At 39.8% G+C, this 14,243-nt stretch overlaps 1 protein-coding gene across 1 annotated transcript; it reads left to right on the forward strand.

The window, feature by feature from the left end:
• Window positions 1–885: 885 nt before the first annotated feature.
• On the forward strand, window positions 886–13,855 carry AQP4 (aquaporin 4). The gene is made up of 5 exons (XM_012740447.3): window positions 886–994; window positions 4,057–4,471; window positions 5,381–5,545; window positions 5,828–5,908; window positions 9,331–13,855. Exons 1-5 carry the CDS (start codon window positions 963–965, stop codon window positions 9,607–9,609), a joined length of 972 nt encoding a protein of 323 aa, XP_012595901.1. The 5' UTR covers window positions 886–962; the 3' UTR covers window positions 9,610–13,855.
• The last annotated feature ends 388 nt before the right edge of the window (window positions 13,856–14,243 follow it).

Consider the following 14,243-nt stretch of genomic DNA (forward strand, 5'->3'; position numbering starts at 1 on the left):
GGTCTATTTAAAGAAAAAAAAAATTAATGAGATGGTAATGCAGGCAAGCTAATGCTTAGACCTTCTGGCAGAGTTCACCAAACTCCTTAGGCAGAGAGGTCTTCACAGACATGCAACCTGCGCAGCTGCACAGGGTCCTGCATTTGGAAGCACCCACACTTTGTTTAATGCCCTGCTGTCACAATCTTAAAATGTCTAATAATTTTTGAGCAAGGAGTCCTGCATTCATTTTGCACTGGGACCAGCAAATCATATAGTCAATCCTGTCCGTAGGTTTCCAGATATTAAATTCACCTACAGTTCCCAATAATTTTGTTCCCATCCAATCACTATATTTTAAAAATTTTCTACTTCTTATCCCCAAATTATTATTAATATAACAGAGGAATACCCTAGAGCAGTCTTATTTCCTATTTTTCCTTATTTTCTGCTGTACAGATCAGTGCTACCTGTGTTATAAATAGAGCTGCATTTATATATTGTGCTTAGAATGCTTCTTCTCAGATCAAAAACTTCAGATAAACCTCACTGGCTAAAACACAAATGTACCGAAGCCTAGATTTCAGTTCATCTCAACTGCCGGATAATACAAATCCATTTTCTAAGAGTTACCCAATTTCAACTGCAACGTATAACCAAACAAGACAAATAGTCAACACTTCTTTGTGGCAGGAATAATTCAAATAAAGATGTGAGGGAAGTCTCATTCTTAAAGATTACCAGCTTAAAAAAACATAATGTAAGTAAAGTGTTTTGTGTTCCTGAAATGCCCTGTGTCTATGGTGATCAGGTACAGAAAAGTTATTTCAAGTTCAAATATAACTTAGCGATTGCCACATGGTGCAGGATCTTTCCACCCCTGCACTCCAAAAACCCAATCAGACAAGTGGCCGTAATCTGACTCCCACTGCGCTGGGAACTTCAGGGCAGGCAATGAGAGCTGCACTCTGGCTGGGGAAGGCATGAGTGATAGACCCGCAGCAAGGCGGTGGGGGTAAGTGCTTGTTTGCCTTAAGGGAACAATGCCCAGGGCCAAAAGATGAAACTCTGTCTCTTTTACTACAGATATTTGTGCCTTCTCAGGCAGAATCCAGAAGGCAGGTTAGCTATAGGGCAGATGGGTGGTTCTTTTAGATCTGAATACCGGGCATATTCAGAAGAGAGGCAGAGAGAAGGTAGAAGAAAAGGGATGCTTTTTAACAAAATCTGCCGCATACTCGAGACCTGCAAAAGCACAGGAAGATTGCCCTATGGAGGTAAATCCAGTTATTTTTCATCAGGAAAATTACTCACCTAGGGGCTCAGTTGTCCAACAGTAGATGGGGCTGGGTGTTCAGCTAGAAATTAATGTGTCCGATCGGCTACAACCCGGTCACACCAACAAACCCCCTTTGTTCTGGGGCAAAAGAAGCAAAACAAATTGTGTCGATCCATTTCTAGTGAGAGTGAAAATGCAAGGGAACACTGACCATAAAAGCAGGGGGGCTCTGAGCGACGCAGGGGTGAACTCTCGTAGGGCCAGAAGTACATATATATGCTCCAGCAGACTTTGGGGTTCACAGACACCTGAGGTTGGTCAGTCTGCCCTGGAAGAAGATCAGATTTTTTGGATTTAAAAAAAAAAGGCTAAAAACATTCTTAAGCAGTGTGTTTATGATGTGTTGTTGTTTTGTTTTGTGTTTTAAATTTCTCTGGTTGATAAAAATTGGAAGCTGCAAGAGCCACTGAGTTTCTTAAATTAGTTCTCTGGAGAGGTAGATAGGTGCGTGAGAGAATGAGCCAGGAGAGAACAGCAGAATGGCAGGAGTGAGGGGCAAAAGGGGGGTGGCCTTTTCTGGGACCCGCCTCTCCTGGTGTCTCCTGCAATGCTCAAAAGGGACATTTTCTGCACCCCTCCCCCCAGCTTCCTTCGCCTCCTCTTCCTATTCCCCACTCTATGGGGCAAATAGCACCTGTAGTAGCACTTTGCCCCTTTGCCATCCGGGCTACAGCCCTGGGCCGCTGGTGAGTTCAGAAGTGACGCTCCTAACTTGTTTTTCAATTTGTAAGTTCCAGGAGTTTCCTCCCCCTCTTGGGGATATTTTTAACGTCTCCTCCAGGGTGCCCCCACACACACACTTCAAGTGCTGTTTTTGTCTCTATCTTCTCTTCCTCTGGGGAGAATGATGTCGTTGTGGCCCCAGCTGGGGTTTTTCAAAGTTAACATGATTCACTTAGAGGAGTTCACCTGGGCAGGGGATTTGCGACATGGCTGGCCGGTCCCCTTCTGGAGCCAGCCTTTATCCTGCCACTGGTGCTTGGGCAGAAACTGGGTTTCTCTTTCCAACTCTGAAGCAAAGCCACACGTCAAATCACAGGCTCGCCGGGAGCAAAAGGTCAAGGGTGAGCTCCCCTAGCCCTTCCTTTCTGGCACAGCTTTTGCTCACTGCCCGTGCAGTAAGTGATGTGCGGTAAATAAGGGCCACACCACGTGTCAAGGGGAAAGCTGCTATAATACTAATCACTTAAAGTACTTGGCTTTCTCGCCTAACCCTTTACGTAGTCGTCTGTGATTAGATTCTCTGCTAAATGTTCTCCATACTTCTTGGCTCCCATGACTATCACAGGCAAAGGACAAGGGCAAAAGTCTTAGATAAAGGGGCAATTGGGAGAACTGCACCCCCAAGGGGAAGCCAGAATGAGCAGTTGGCATTAATAGCCTCAAACCACCCCTTCTCAGCCCCAAAGATCCAAACACTGAGAGGAATACAGATGGCAGATGGGAGGAAGAAGAAAGTGTCTTCCCTCCCAGTGGCTGCCTTGCTGCCCCCTGCCCCCCACTACTGTCCCACCCCCCCAGCAGCCCCCCAAGAGGAGGCAGGCTGTCCCTGGGGGCAAGCAGAAATGAGAGAGGCCATCGAGAAGACCCTGGAGACCCTGGAGAAAAATCGCAGAGAGCCTTCTGCTCTGAGGACCGCAGTGTCGCTCGCCACACCCCCTTTTCCTGACCCGTGTTCCCGAGCTCTGCCCCAGGCGGGCGGGGAGGGTGCGGGGCGCTTGCACACGCCAGCCTCCGGGATCCCTCTGGGAGGGACCCCTCTGCGCGGTACCGACAAGGGTTGAGAGAAGGTTGGGCACGACGACGAGGGGTGACCTTCCTCCCCTAAGAGCATCTCTCACCCCCCCTGCCTCCCTCTACCCACCGGCGGCGGCAGGGATGATGAGCCCTGGCCACCCTGGCCGCTCATCTGTTCACCTGGCCGCTGCCGGGAACCTGGCAGGGACCGGGACTGGCCGCTGCTCCGCCCTCCTCCCCTGGGGCCTGAGGTTGACACGTCCCGCGCGCCGCGCGCCCAGGTCTGGGTGGCGCCGCGCAGTGTCCCTCGGGCGGGCACAGCTCCAGGCCCCTCCCGCTGACAGCCGCTCGCCCCTGGCACACAGGCGAGGGAAGGAGTGTCGCTGCCCCAGCTCAGGCCCTGCCTGTCCGCACCCCACATGCCAGTCACCCGGAGCTCCCCTGTCCTCAATGAATTTACCTTCTCAAATGACAGCCTTCAGCATCCCTGTGTTCCTAGCAGGCCTCCCCTTAATCCAGAGCTGGAGACAGTTGCTCTACTAATCCATTTGCAGAATGCCATTTAGAAGCAATAAAATACAAAACTGAAAAAGACTCCCCCACCCTTTTTATTGCTTTATGTTCAAAATAAAAATGGCATGCAAAATGTACAGTGATACTTTAAAACTTTCTCTAAGGGAATTAACTACAAGGTAACTATATTTTATTAATCTTTTAAGGAACTTGATTTAGACATTTGCCTTTCTAGGAACAGTTGGGATAATTTTCCAGTGAAACTGGATAATCTTTGAATATGAAATCAAGAGAGACTGGAATACCGACCTCTTGACTATCAAGGAAGGAATTTCCAGAGGCATTCTTTCTTAGTAGGCAAATAACGCCGGGCCGCCCCTGCCCATGGTACCCCAAGACAGCCTGGCCTCCTTCACCTAAGTTCCTTGACCCTTCCCACCGAAAGCCTGGTGGACTGGCTTCTGAAGCTGATTTGTTTTTCTTTTCAGTAAGTGTGGACCTTTGTGTAGAAGAGACAACATCATGGTGGCTTTCAAAGGGGTCTGGACTCAAGCTTTCTGGAAAGCAGTCACCGCGGAATTCTTGGCCATGCTTATTTTTGTCCTCCTCAGCCTGGGATCCACCATCAACTGGGGAGGGACGGAAAAGCCTTTACCTGTCGACATGGTTCTCATCTCCCTTTGCTTTGGCCTCAGCATCGCAACCATGGTGCAGTGCTTCGGCCACATCAGCGGCGGCCACATCAACCCTGCGGTGACGGTGGCCATGCTGTGCACCAGGAAGATCAGCATCGCCAAGTCTGTCTTCTACATCGCAGCCCAGTGCCTGGGGGCCATCATTGGCGCAGGAATTCTCTACCTGGTCACGCCTCCCAGTGTGGTGGGAGGCTTGGGAGTCACCTCGGTAGCATCTTTAGCTCTTCTATTTTCCCAACTAGGACTCAAGGCTTCTTGCAGACCCTTTGCTAAATGACACATTGGTGGCATAAGAGACATCCCTAAAATTGCTGATTTATCCCCAGGGAATTTTTGATGGTTCTTGGTAGGGTGAAAACTGATTCTGGCAACATTAAATGTATCAATGGGAAATCACTGTTTGCTCTTGAATGACTTGAAAATAACAAAGTTTAGGTGGCACAAACATTATATTGGTTTTTTTTCCTCTCCCTCTCCTCTCCCAGTTATTATATTGACTATATATTTAGCTTAGGGCATTTTTATGACAATTATTTCTTTGTTCCCTAGCAAAAGAAACAGTGTCACTTCTTGTCATGTTCATGAGATTTAAAATGATCTACATAAAGGATCATGCTTAAAAAATAAATTGACGTTTAATCTTACTTTTGTTCTTAGCTGATTAGGAGTATCATTTGTTAGCTCAGCACCAGGGTCTATTAAAAAAATGAAAAAAACCACACATGGTTTAAATTTTAATTGAAATATATATTAATTAATTTAAACCTAATTAATGGATTTAATCGTTGCCTTATAAAATTACAAGGCTCTTAAGAAATTCTTTTATAAGTTAAGTGCTGCAGTGGCACATTTTACTTCCTTTGTAGAAAAGGACATTCAGCACAAACTCCTGCTTGGTCATTGTAAGAGTAATTATCTGTGACGACCCAAAATGAGTGTAATTTATTCCTTCTTTTTTTTTTGTAGGGAAGAAGGGGGAGGTCTCATTTGGAGGTGGGGTAGAAGACTCAAATTAACCATTACTCTCTTACAGAGATAAAATATGCCTTTCACAATGATATGGTATCATAGAAAATACTCTTACTTCAATTCTGATGGAATATTTTTCTCTTTCTAGGTTCACGGAAATCTTACCGCTGGTCACGGTCTCCTGGTGGAGTTGATAATCACATTTCAGCTAGTGTTTACTATTTTTGCCAGCTGTGATTCCAAACGGACTGATGTCACTGGTTCAATAGCTCTAGCAATTGGATTTTCTGTTGCAATTGGACATTTATTTGCAGTAAGTTTCCAAGTCCATTTAAATAATTGATCCATCTCATTTATCTTCACCCTGGCTGGCCTGAAGATGTTGTGTTTTACAGCAGTAGCTCTTTAGTATCCAACCATGTTTGTCCATTTGAGGTGATCATTTTGCCAACCACGTGAAGAGAATGTTGATAGAGTTGCTAACCTCTTGAGGTTCCTCTAAGTGACCTGATGAATGATGGCATATTCCAATGAATGACACTTGGTAGTAGCCCTGTTTCAGCAATGTCTGAAGTTGTTTTCTTTTTTCCTATAGATCAATTATACTGGTGCCAGCATGAATCCTGCCCGATCCTTTGGACCAGCAGTTATCATGGGAAATTGGGAAAACCACTGGGTAACACTCATGTTAATAGTTTCTGTCTTCTTACAGTTGAGGACAATTACCTATGGGACTCTTTTGTTCATTATTTTGCTTACTAGTTTCTCTTGCATTCTTCCAATCTCGACCCTCACTTTAGTACATCTTTCATAAAGCCTAGCATAGATCTGCTATAAAACATCTCATCTTATATCTGTTCTGGGCCTTTAGTAACAGTCTTTTTTCTCCTAAGTGTTGTTCTGAGTGCTGTATCTAACAGACTACAGCAGAGTACATCGTACAGGGAGGTTGCCTATGTGGAACAAATTAAAATCAGGATAGTGTAGTGAATATGTTGCTTAAATAATTGAAAGTAAAGCCTTCCCAGCAATAACAGAAAATAAACTTGCAAAACAAAAAAAAAAAAAGAAGAAGAAGAAAGAAAGAAATACTTAAAAGCATTACCCACAGCAAAAATATTTACCTTTCTTGTTTACAAAAGCATAAACTCAATTAATAGTATGTGAATTGGAAGCATTTGAACTGCAGATGGTGGAGAATAAATAGTGCAAGTGTTTACGCTAGTATCACCATGACTGTAGCTGGAAGAATAAATGACTCTCAGAGAAGGCACACTTTTCAGTCCCAAGCCTAATCTACTTATTAATGTGGTGGCAATGCTTCCAGAGAATAGTGATATCCATTTTTAAATATTACAATTATTTTTGTTTCAATTTTTTCTTACAGCAAAGGAACTTAAATCCTTTAAATAAGTAATGCAGCAGTTGTGAAGGCCACTAACAGACTATGTTATAATAACCAGTAAAAATATGAGACATATATAAGCCATCTTCAAATGGGGCTAACTTTATTGCCATTTATACGTTATGAAAGTTACCCTACAACTTTTTGAATTCATGAAAATAACAGAATATGTCACTTGTTAATTAATCTTATGCATATCATGGTTATTGACTTAGTCACATCCACTCAACTATGGTGTACATTGCAAATGAGAAAAAAATTGCACCACAGCTATAGGCATTCATTTCTCCATACCATTAAATAACAGAATGAGAGTCAGTATTCAAAAGCAAAATTTTGGACGCAGCCATGTAAAGAGTTGGACAACAATGCCATCCATGAGATTGGTCATTTTGCCACTGATATTTCCATTTATGTCTCTAAAGATTGGCCACATTAAACAAAAATGGTAATTTTAATGGGCAATATGTAGATTTTTATAATTAAAGTGCAACTTTTAGTTTAACTTATTAACTTTAAAATATTTTGTAATTAACAACTTTTAATTTAATTAGCGAGGGCTTGAAAATGTGGATAAAAAATATGTTTTATTAATTGCTTATCAGTTACTATAAACTACCTAAAATTTAAACAGTGGGAAAATTCTTAGCTTGTTGATTAAATCAAATGCTTTCTCTTGTTGTGATTTTATGCTAATCTTGATCCTGCTAAAAATGAATATCCATTTTGTAGCAATGGTTGTGTGAGACTTAGAACTAATTTCAAGTATGTTTGTAGATACATAGATAGACTAGAAATAACATCAAAATATTGTGGGGTTTTTTGTACAGTGTAATGATATTATTTTAGTTTTCTTTATATTTTTACATATTTTCTAGATTTTTAGCAGTAAAAATTCTTTACCTTTATAAATTTTAAAGTTATGTTTTATTTTTTATTTATTAGATTTTTTAAATTGACAAATGATAATTGTACATATTTATGGGGTACCTAGTGATGCTGGGATACAAATAATGTATAGTGATCAGATCAGGGTAATTAGCACATCCAACATCTCAAACATATTAAAACCATTTCTTTGCTTTTAAAGTAATATGACTTTCCTCTGAAAGATCAACTTGACACTAAGATTTGTTTATTTTTGAGAACACGCAGTTAAATGTCTTCTTTATGGGTGTTTTGGGGAGCAGTAGTAATTATTTAGCTGCTTCTATTATCCCTTGTGGGATTTGTAGCCTGTGGACTAGTACATATCTAATGAGATCTTGCCAGAGGAACAAAGAGCAAAGACATTTAGAGGAGGGCTTGTGTTTCTCCTTTGAAAGGGCATAGAGAAGATAAACTCTCATATGGTTTCTTTCATGTTCCAGATAAGGAACTTGGTTCTTTCAGCCACTCTGCCAACAGTTTCCCCACAAAGGATATGTGTTCAGCTTCAGCTTAAAGTTTGAATTTTGTTTAGATTTTACAATGAGGATGCTAAGTGATATTAATTTGCTGAGCATGAAATCTTAAGCAAGCTTCTTACCCTCTCAGAGTGTCAGTTTTCTTGTTCTTAAAACGGGAAGAATAATATCCTATCTATCTCATAGGTTATTGTTAGAATTACATGAGATAAAACAAGAAGAGTTCTAAGTGCAGCCAGCTCAGAGACAGTGCTCAGTAAACAGGGTTTCTGTTGCCCAACTGAGTCTACTAAAGGAATGTCTAATATTCTACAGCATTCACATGCCTTAAAGCGAATACGGCAGTTCATTCCAACTCAACACTTAGTTTATTCTAGGTATGTAAGTGACATAATAAGAACTTCCATTTATTGAAATCCTATGGAATTGCTACTCCTGAACCAGTGTTCATCCATAAACTCAGTACAGATTTTTTCACCAAGCCACCATTGTAAGAACCACGTAGATGATGGCTCTCTGCAACAAGAGCCATAAACAAACCGGAGGGTTTTCAATCCAATCAAATCACCAAATTGTAGAGAAGAAAAGCATGTAACATAAAGGAGATAATAATTTATGCCCTTCCTAGTCACATAGATCTTCAAATTGTCTGAGAAACCTGGAATTATTAAGTACTTTACAAGAATTATTTCATTTAGTCCTTATTCCCCATGAGGTGTGTATTATTATGATCCGCACTTGGGGATGAGGAAATTAAGACTTTGGAAGTTAGGTAACAAATTTGCTAAGTGGTGGAGCTGGGATTCCATTTATCATGCTGTACTGAATAACTAAAGCCCCAAATGATCAAATCTGCACTATAATCGTGATCGTGCAGAAAATCAATGTAAGATGGCAATATTGAAAAAAGAAGAGAAGTACTCTCCAGAATTTGTTTTTCTGTTTTAGTTGAAGAATTTCTAGTTCCTGCTTACTTTGCAGTACCACCAAAGAAGAGCTATTTTTACATTAGGGATTATCCGAAAAGGGAAAGAACATATAATTAATGAAAGGAGGGAAGGAGAAGAAACAGTTCTTTCTTGTTTTCTGTTCAAATGTTATCTTAATAATTTATGGACCTCTGATGTGGATTTGGTGTACTTTCTTATTTCTTTTCCAATTCCCTACTTTTTCACGCATGACACGATTGCTCACTTCATTTAACCCAGCTAAATTCTACATTCATAGACTTGTTCAACGGAACAGCGTTTCTCCACTTACCCTCATCCTCTTCTGTCTCTCCTTCAGATATATTGGGTTGGACCAATCATAGGAGCTGTCCTCGCTGGTGGCCTCTACGAGTATGTCTTCTGTCCAGATGTCGAACTCAAACGTCGTTTCAAAGAAGCCTTCAGCAAAGCTGCCCAGCAAACAAAAGGGAGCTACATGGAGGTGGAGGACAACAGGAGTCAGGTAGAGACGGAAGACTTGATTCTAAAACCTGGAGTGGTGCACGTAATTGACATTGACCGGGCAGAGGAGAAGAAGGGGAAAGACCAGTCGGGAGAGGTGTTGTCCTCCGTATGACTAGGAGACAGCACTGAAAGCAGACGAGACCCCTTAGAACTGTCCTCAGATTTCCTTCCACCCATTAAGGAAACAGATTTATTATAAATTAGACATGTGCAGGTTTGTTATTTCATGTCATATTACTCAGTCTAAACAGTAAACATTTCGTTATTTACCAAGGAGGAAAGGAAAAAACTTACTGTGAATTTCAAACCTCAAAAAAAAAAAAAAGAAATCTTTTTAAAGTATTTCCCAAGTAATGTATCTAGCTGCCTTTCACTGATAACCAATTTAAAATGTGTATCAAGATTTGGCTAAGTCTTACCTGACAGAACTTACAGACACACCTATCAGTTCATTCCTCCTCTATCAGGAAATTGGTATTGTTAATCCTCATTTGAATATTTATTCCATTAAATCGAGTTTAACAATGGCAAGATACAGTATATCCCAGAGCCATGCACATTCAAGAGAGGAATACAACAAGTGCTCGTATGGACAATCCCTTCTTTATAAACTACCTCGGCAAAAGAATATTAACAAGGGTCATTGCTAATAGATTATTTCCATTTATGTTGCAAATACTCAAATTTTAACCCCAACCCCAATTCATAATATTCTTTCCTCCTCCTCAATGCCCTAGGTAATGTGGGAGTAAAGCCCAGAAATTTGAAAACAATATTCAGAAGCCTGTATATTTATTAGTTTTACCTAATAAAATATCCAAATGGTAAGGGACACCTATTGAGATTCAGAACAAGCAGACTTATAAAAACTTATGGGGCTGGGGAAAAAGTACCATCAAACAAAAATCAGAAGAAAAAAAAAAAAGGAAATCTGTATTCCGGTATCAAATGGTCTATCTGTTTTCAGTGCACATCCTCAAATGCACCACGCAAGGTTAACAATCTAAGCTTTTAACCCCTTAACCACTTTGCTTATTCTTTTTAATTTATTAGCAAAACTGGGGGTTTGGTTTGTTTGTCACTTCAGTTGTCTATATTTAAACATTAGCTGAGTTATATTTTTGATAACAAGAATTTAATTTAACTGTTTTTTGTTGTTGTTGATGAATAAGCGCTGTTCATTCTGGAAGTATAAACTGGCCCTGCCCTGTCCTAATTTCTGCTGTGCTTTTACTTCTCATGACATTTGTTGATAATCTTCACTGAGAGTATAATGGTATTTGAGTGAATTAAAATGCACCCCGAAAAAAAGCAAGCTATGACCACAGTTGCAGAGTAAAAAGGTGAGGATATCAGAACACCCTGTATTCAAAGCTGACTAGATGACCAATCTTTCATTTGTAGACATATTGTACATAGCCCAACACGTTTTTAAAATATTTTTGTTACCGATTCATTTATTTGCCAAAATAATTTGTTTTTTCTGTCCTGCTTTGTTTTCTGTCAGCGGAGTGTTCTCTAGAAACCCCAGTTTCTGTCCTCTTAACTGTCTAGTCTAGCCTTTATCTTAGACAAAGGGCTGCAAATGTCAATTTCACTGAAGAAAAGCTAGTAAAAGTAAAGCAAAAACCTATCACTGCAAGGAGTGGCTTGTAAATAGCCGATGATCAAGGGCTTTCCTCTCCCAAGCACAGTTCCAACTGTGTGTCACTTTTTAGCGTTAATGGCAGTTGTGTGTCTGTGACAGTGAGATAATGGACCACTATTAAACCTGATTCTCTTCGGTGCTAGGAAAGAGTGATGGGTGGGATTCCCAGAGAGTCATCTCACCAGTGTTGCGCCTGGAAGTGCCACTGGCATATTTTACAGCAGGTGCCTAAATCCTAGGCCCCTTTCTAGGGGGCACGGCCACACTACACGCTACACCAGTGGCACGTGGTTCCTTCCTGGCTGGGACAGAACCTATCAAAACTAGGGTGCAAATCTTCCAAGGATAGTTTGTGCCTGTCATTGCAAAGGTTTGCACAACATACCACTAAAGACTTAAAATCCGGGGTGGTTCAGTTCAAAAGGTAACGTCAACCGTCAGCAAACATGTCAGTTCAAAACTTAGTTCGGATAACAAAGAAGTGTTAAACAGATTTCCTCAATGCACTTCTGACATCCTGGTGTATAACCAATTTTATTCTGCCATGCGGTTTACTTCATATACACTCACTTTTACACTCACTTCCAATTATAGCATTCAATAAGTTAGGGCTAAAAAAAAAAAAAGTGAATGATGTTTTTGTCATTTGTTTTCTAGTAGCTAGAGAGTGCCTGGCATATAGTAGGCATTCAAAACAAGTGTGTTAATTAACAAAAATATATAGATCTCATTTGGAATTTAAGAGTATAAATAATTTTCTTCTAATCTTCATTTTGGTCAATATTTAATAAAAGCATGATTTCAAGGACGACTAAAGGAAGGCCGTCTAAATGTGCAAACTATAAAATATATTTCTGCATTCTACTATTTTTAGGGGCATGAAGTGAATGAAAGCTTTAGCACTTTTTTCCCCTGCATATGAGACAACATATTTTGTATTTCACTCAAGGCTCTGCCAGTAAAAAGTAATGAAATTGTACCTTTCTAATGACATCTATGCAGCAGGGGTCTATTGCCTTGTGGATGGCACCAAATTATCCAAGTGTATTAGGAGACTAGGGCTTTTTCCTTTAATCCCTTCTTATTAATGAAGTGCATGGTGCTGCTCCCAGGAGACCACTGCTGACAGATACATCCAGAAGAGATCAGAGAGGAAAAATGGGGAAGACATAAATGAATTATACCCAGCCATGAAACAATGTCAACTGTCTCTCCCCTAAGGAAGAGTACAAACCCACCACCCCAAAATTGTACGGTGGTACCTGCACTGAAAATGTGCACAGCTTTTCAAAAGAGTGTAAGGGGCAAAGAGTCATATTTTAAGTTTTCTGGCTTTCTTAAAAATTTTCGGGCCCAGAATTTGAATATATGTTTCCATTGTTGAAGGTGATAGTTTCTTCAAAGAGTCTTAACCTTTTACACTAGAAGGAAATATTTCTGGGCCTAAATCCTTGCCTAAATGTAAGACTCCTACAGTTTGTTTGTGCTGTTTGAATCTTTTCATAAATTCTTATGCTTTCTATCATCTGAGCCTTTTCCTAATGCAGCTCAGAGGTGCTATTTAGAGCTGCTGCTGCTTAGTGTTGAAGATTTTACCTGGAGATTAGAAATATTTGGAAAATGTATATGATGAAATTGAGCTACCTGATTTATTAGAGCTCTGATTCCAAATAGCACAGACTGTTTTTCTCAGCCCGTGAAACCAGACAGCGTATGTATTGGTTTAAACTCGATAATGGCAGGAAACTTCCAGAATAGAGTAGGAAATTCAAATGTGAAAATCAGTCCTGGCAAGGTCCTTTGTTGCAGCATGTTGACGCACCATCCCCACATGCTATGAACATTTGACAGAGAAATTGCCTTTGTGACAAGTGAAGATGACAGTCTGAGCTGAATAGACAACCTTATCAAACGATATAAAAGCCAATAAAAATTCCCATAATAAGCACTATAGAATATGCAAATTCAGAGAATTTTACACGTGAAAGTAATTCTGTCTTTCCTAATGTGTTTATGGCATGAAAATTATTAGGAAGATGTGGTTGCTATCTGGAAAGTGTAATGTAACAAACCTCATTTTCTTTACCACAAATTTTGTGACTTCGCGTTTGTGTGTTACTATACAGATTGCCCCCAAACAGCAGCCATTTTGAAATCCATAATTCTCTGAAATAAATAAAAGATATTTAATTCAGGGATCAAAAACTATGGCCACTCACTTTTGCAAATGACTATAGTCTGAAAATACATATCAAAAAAATGTTATACAACATAGGCAATGAACACTAAATTTAAGAGCAGTTAGAGTGTTATCCAGTCATGCTAAAAAATCAAAGAACTTAAATATACACTTAATTTATATAACCCATTGGAATGTATCTCTAGATTTCCTTCAGGATTAATTAAATAAACATGCAATTTATTAAACCATATAAATAATTATTTATCACTTTCATGACCCAAATCACAATAAAATTGTAATTCAGGATAAACTGGGGAGAATAAACTGAACATATGGTTATATTCACAGTTATTTATTAACTGAAATGTTATTCCAACATTAGAGCTTAATGTTAAAGAGATTTAAACTTTAATGTCTAATATTTGAAATACTCTATTAAAGTATTAGCACTGTGGTTGATTTCCATGAATTATGTTGCATCTCATACTACTAACCTTGTGCAAATAAACTTTTAAATGTTTTAAAAGATAAACATTGTGTTTAATGATGTTCAAAAATTCATTCATAGTTATTGCAAGGTAGATTTTATGAGCATCCTTTAAAATGATCAGGAGGTTTAGATATTTGAGTATAATCAACATCCAGTGAAATGGTGGTGGACTCACAAAAATCAAATGCATTTTGTGAAAGCCTGCAAAGTATACACTGTGGGAGGCCCTAATATAGACAGTGAAAATTATATTTTCACTGGCTTAATTCAAAATGTCCACATCTACACAAAATAGACTACTGGATGTCAGCTATCATTACAGTGAGTCTAAAAGTGAAGATTCAAACAACTGTGACTGGTATTGCTAAATAGATGATCCATCCTCAGGGCATTTGGCAGATTCTGCCTACCCAGATGGATAATGTA

This window comes from Microcebus murinus, chromosome 17, assembly GCF_040939455.1.
Source record: "Microcebus murinus isolate Inina chromosome 17, M.murinus_Inina_mat1.0, whole genome shotgun sequence".
Taxonomy (NCBI): Eukaryota; Metazoa; Chordata; class Mammalia; order Primates; family Cheirogaleidae; genus Microcebus; species Microcebus murinus.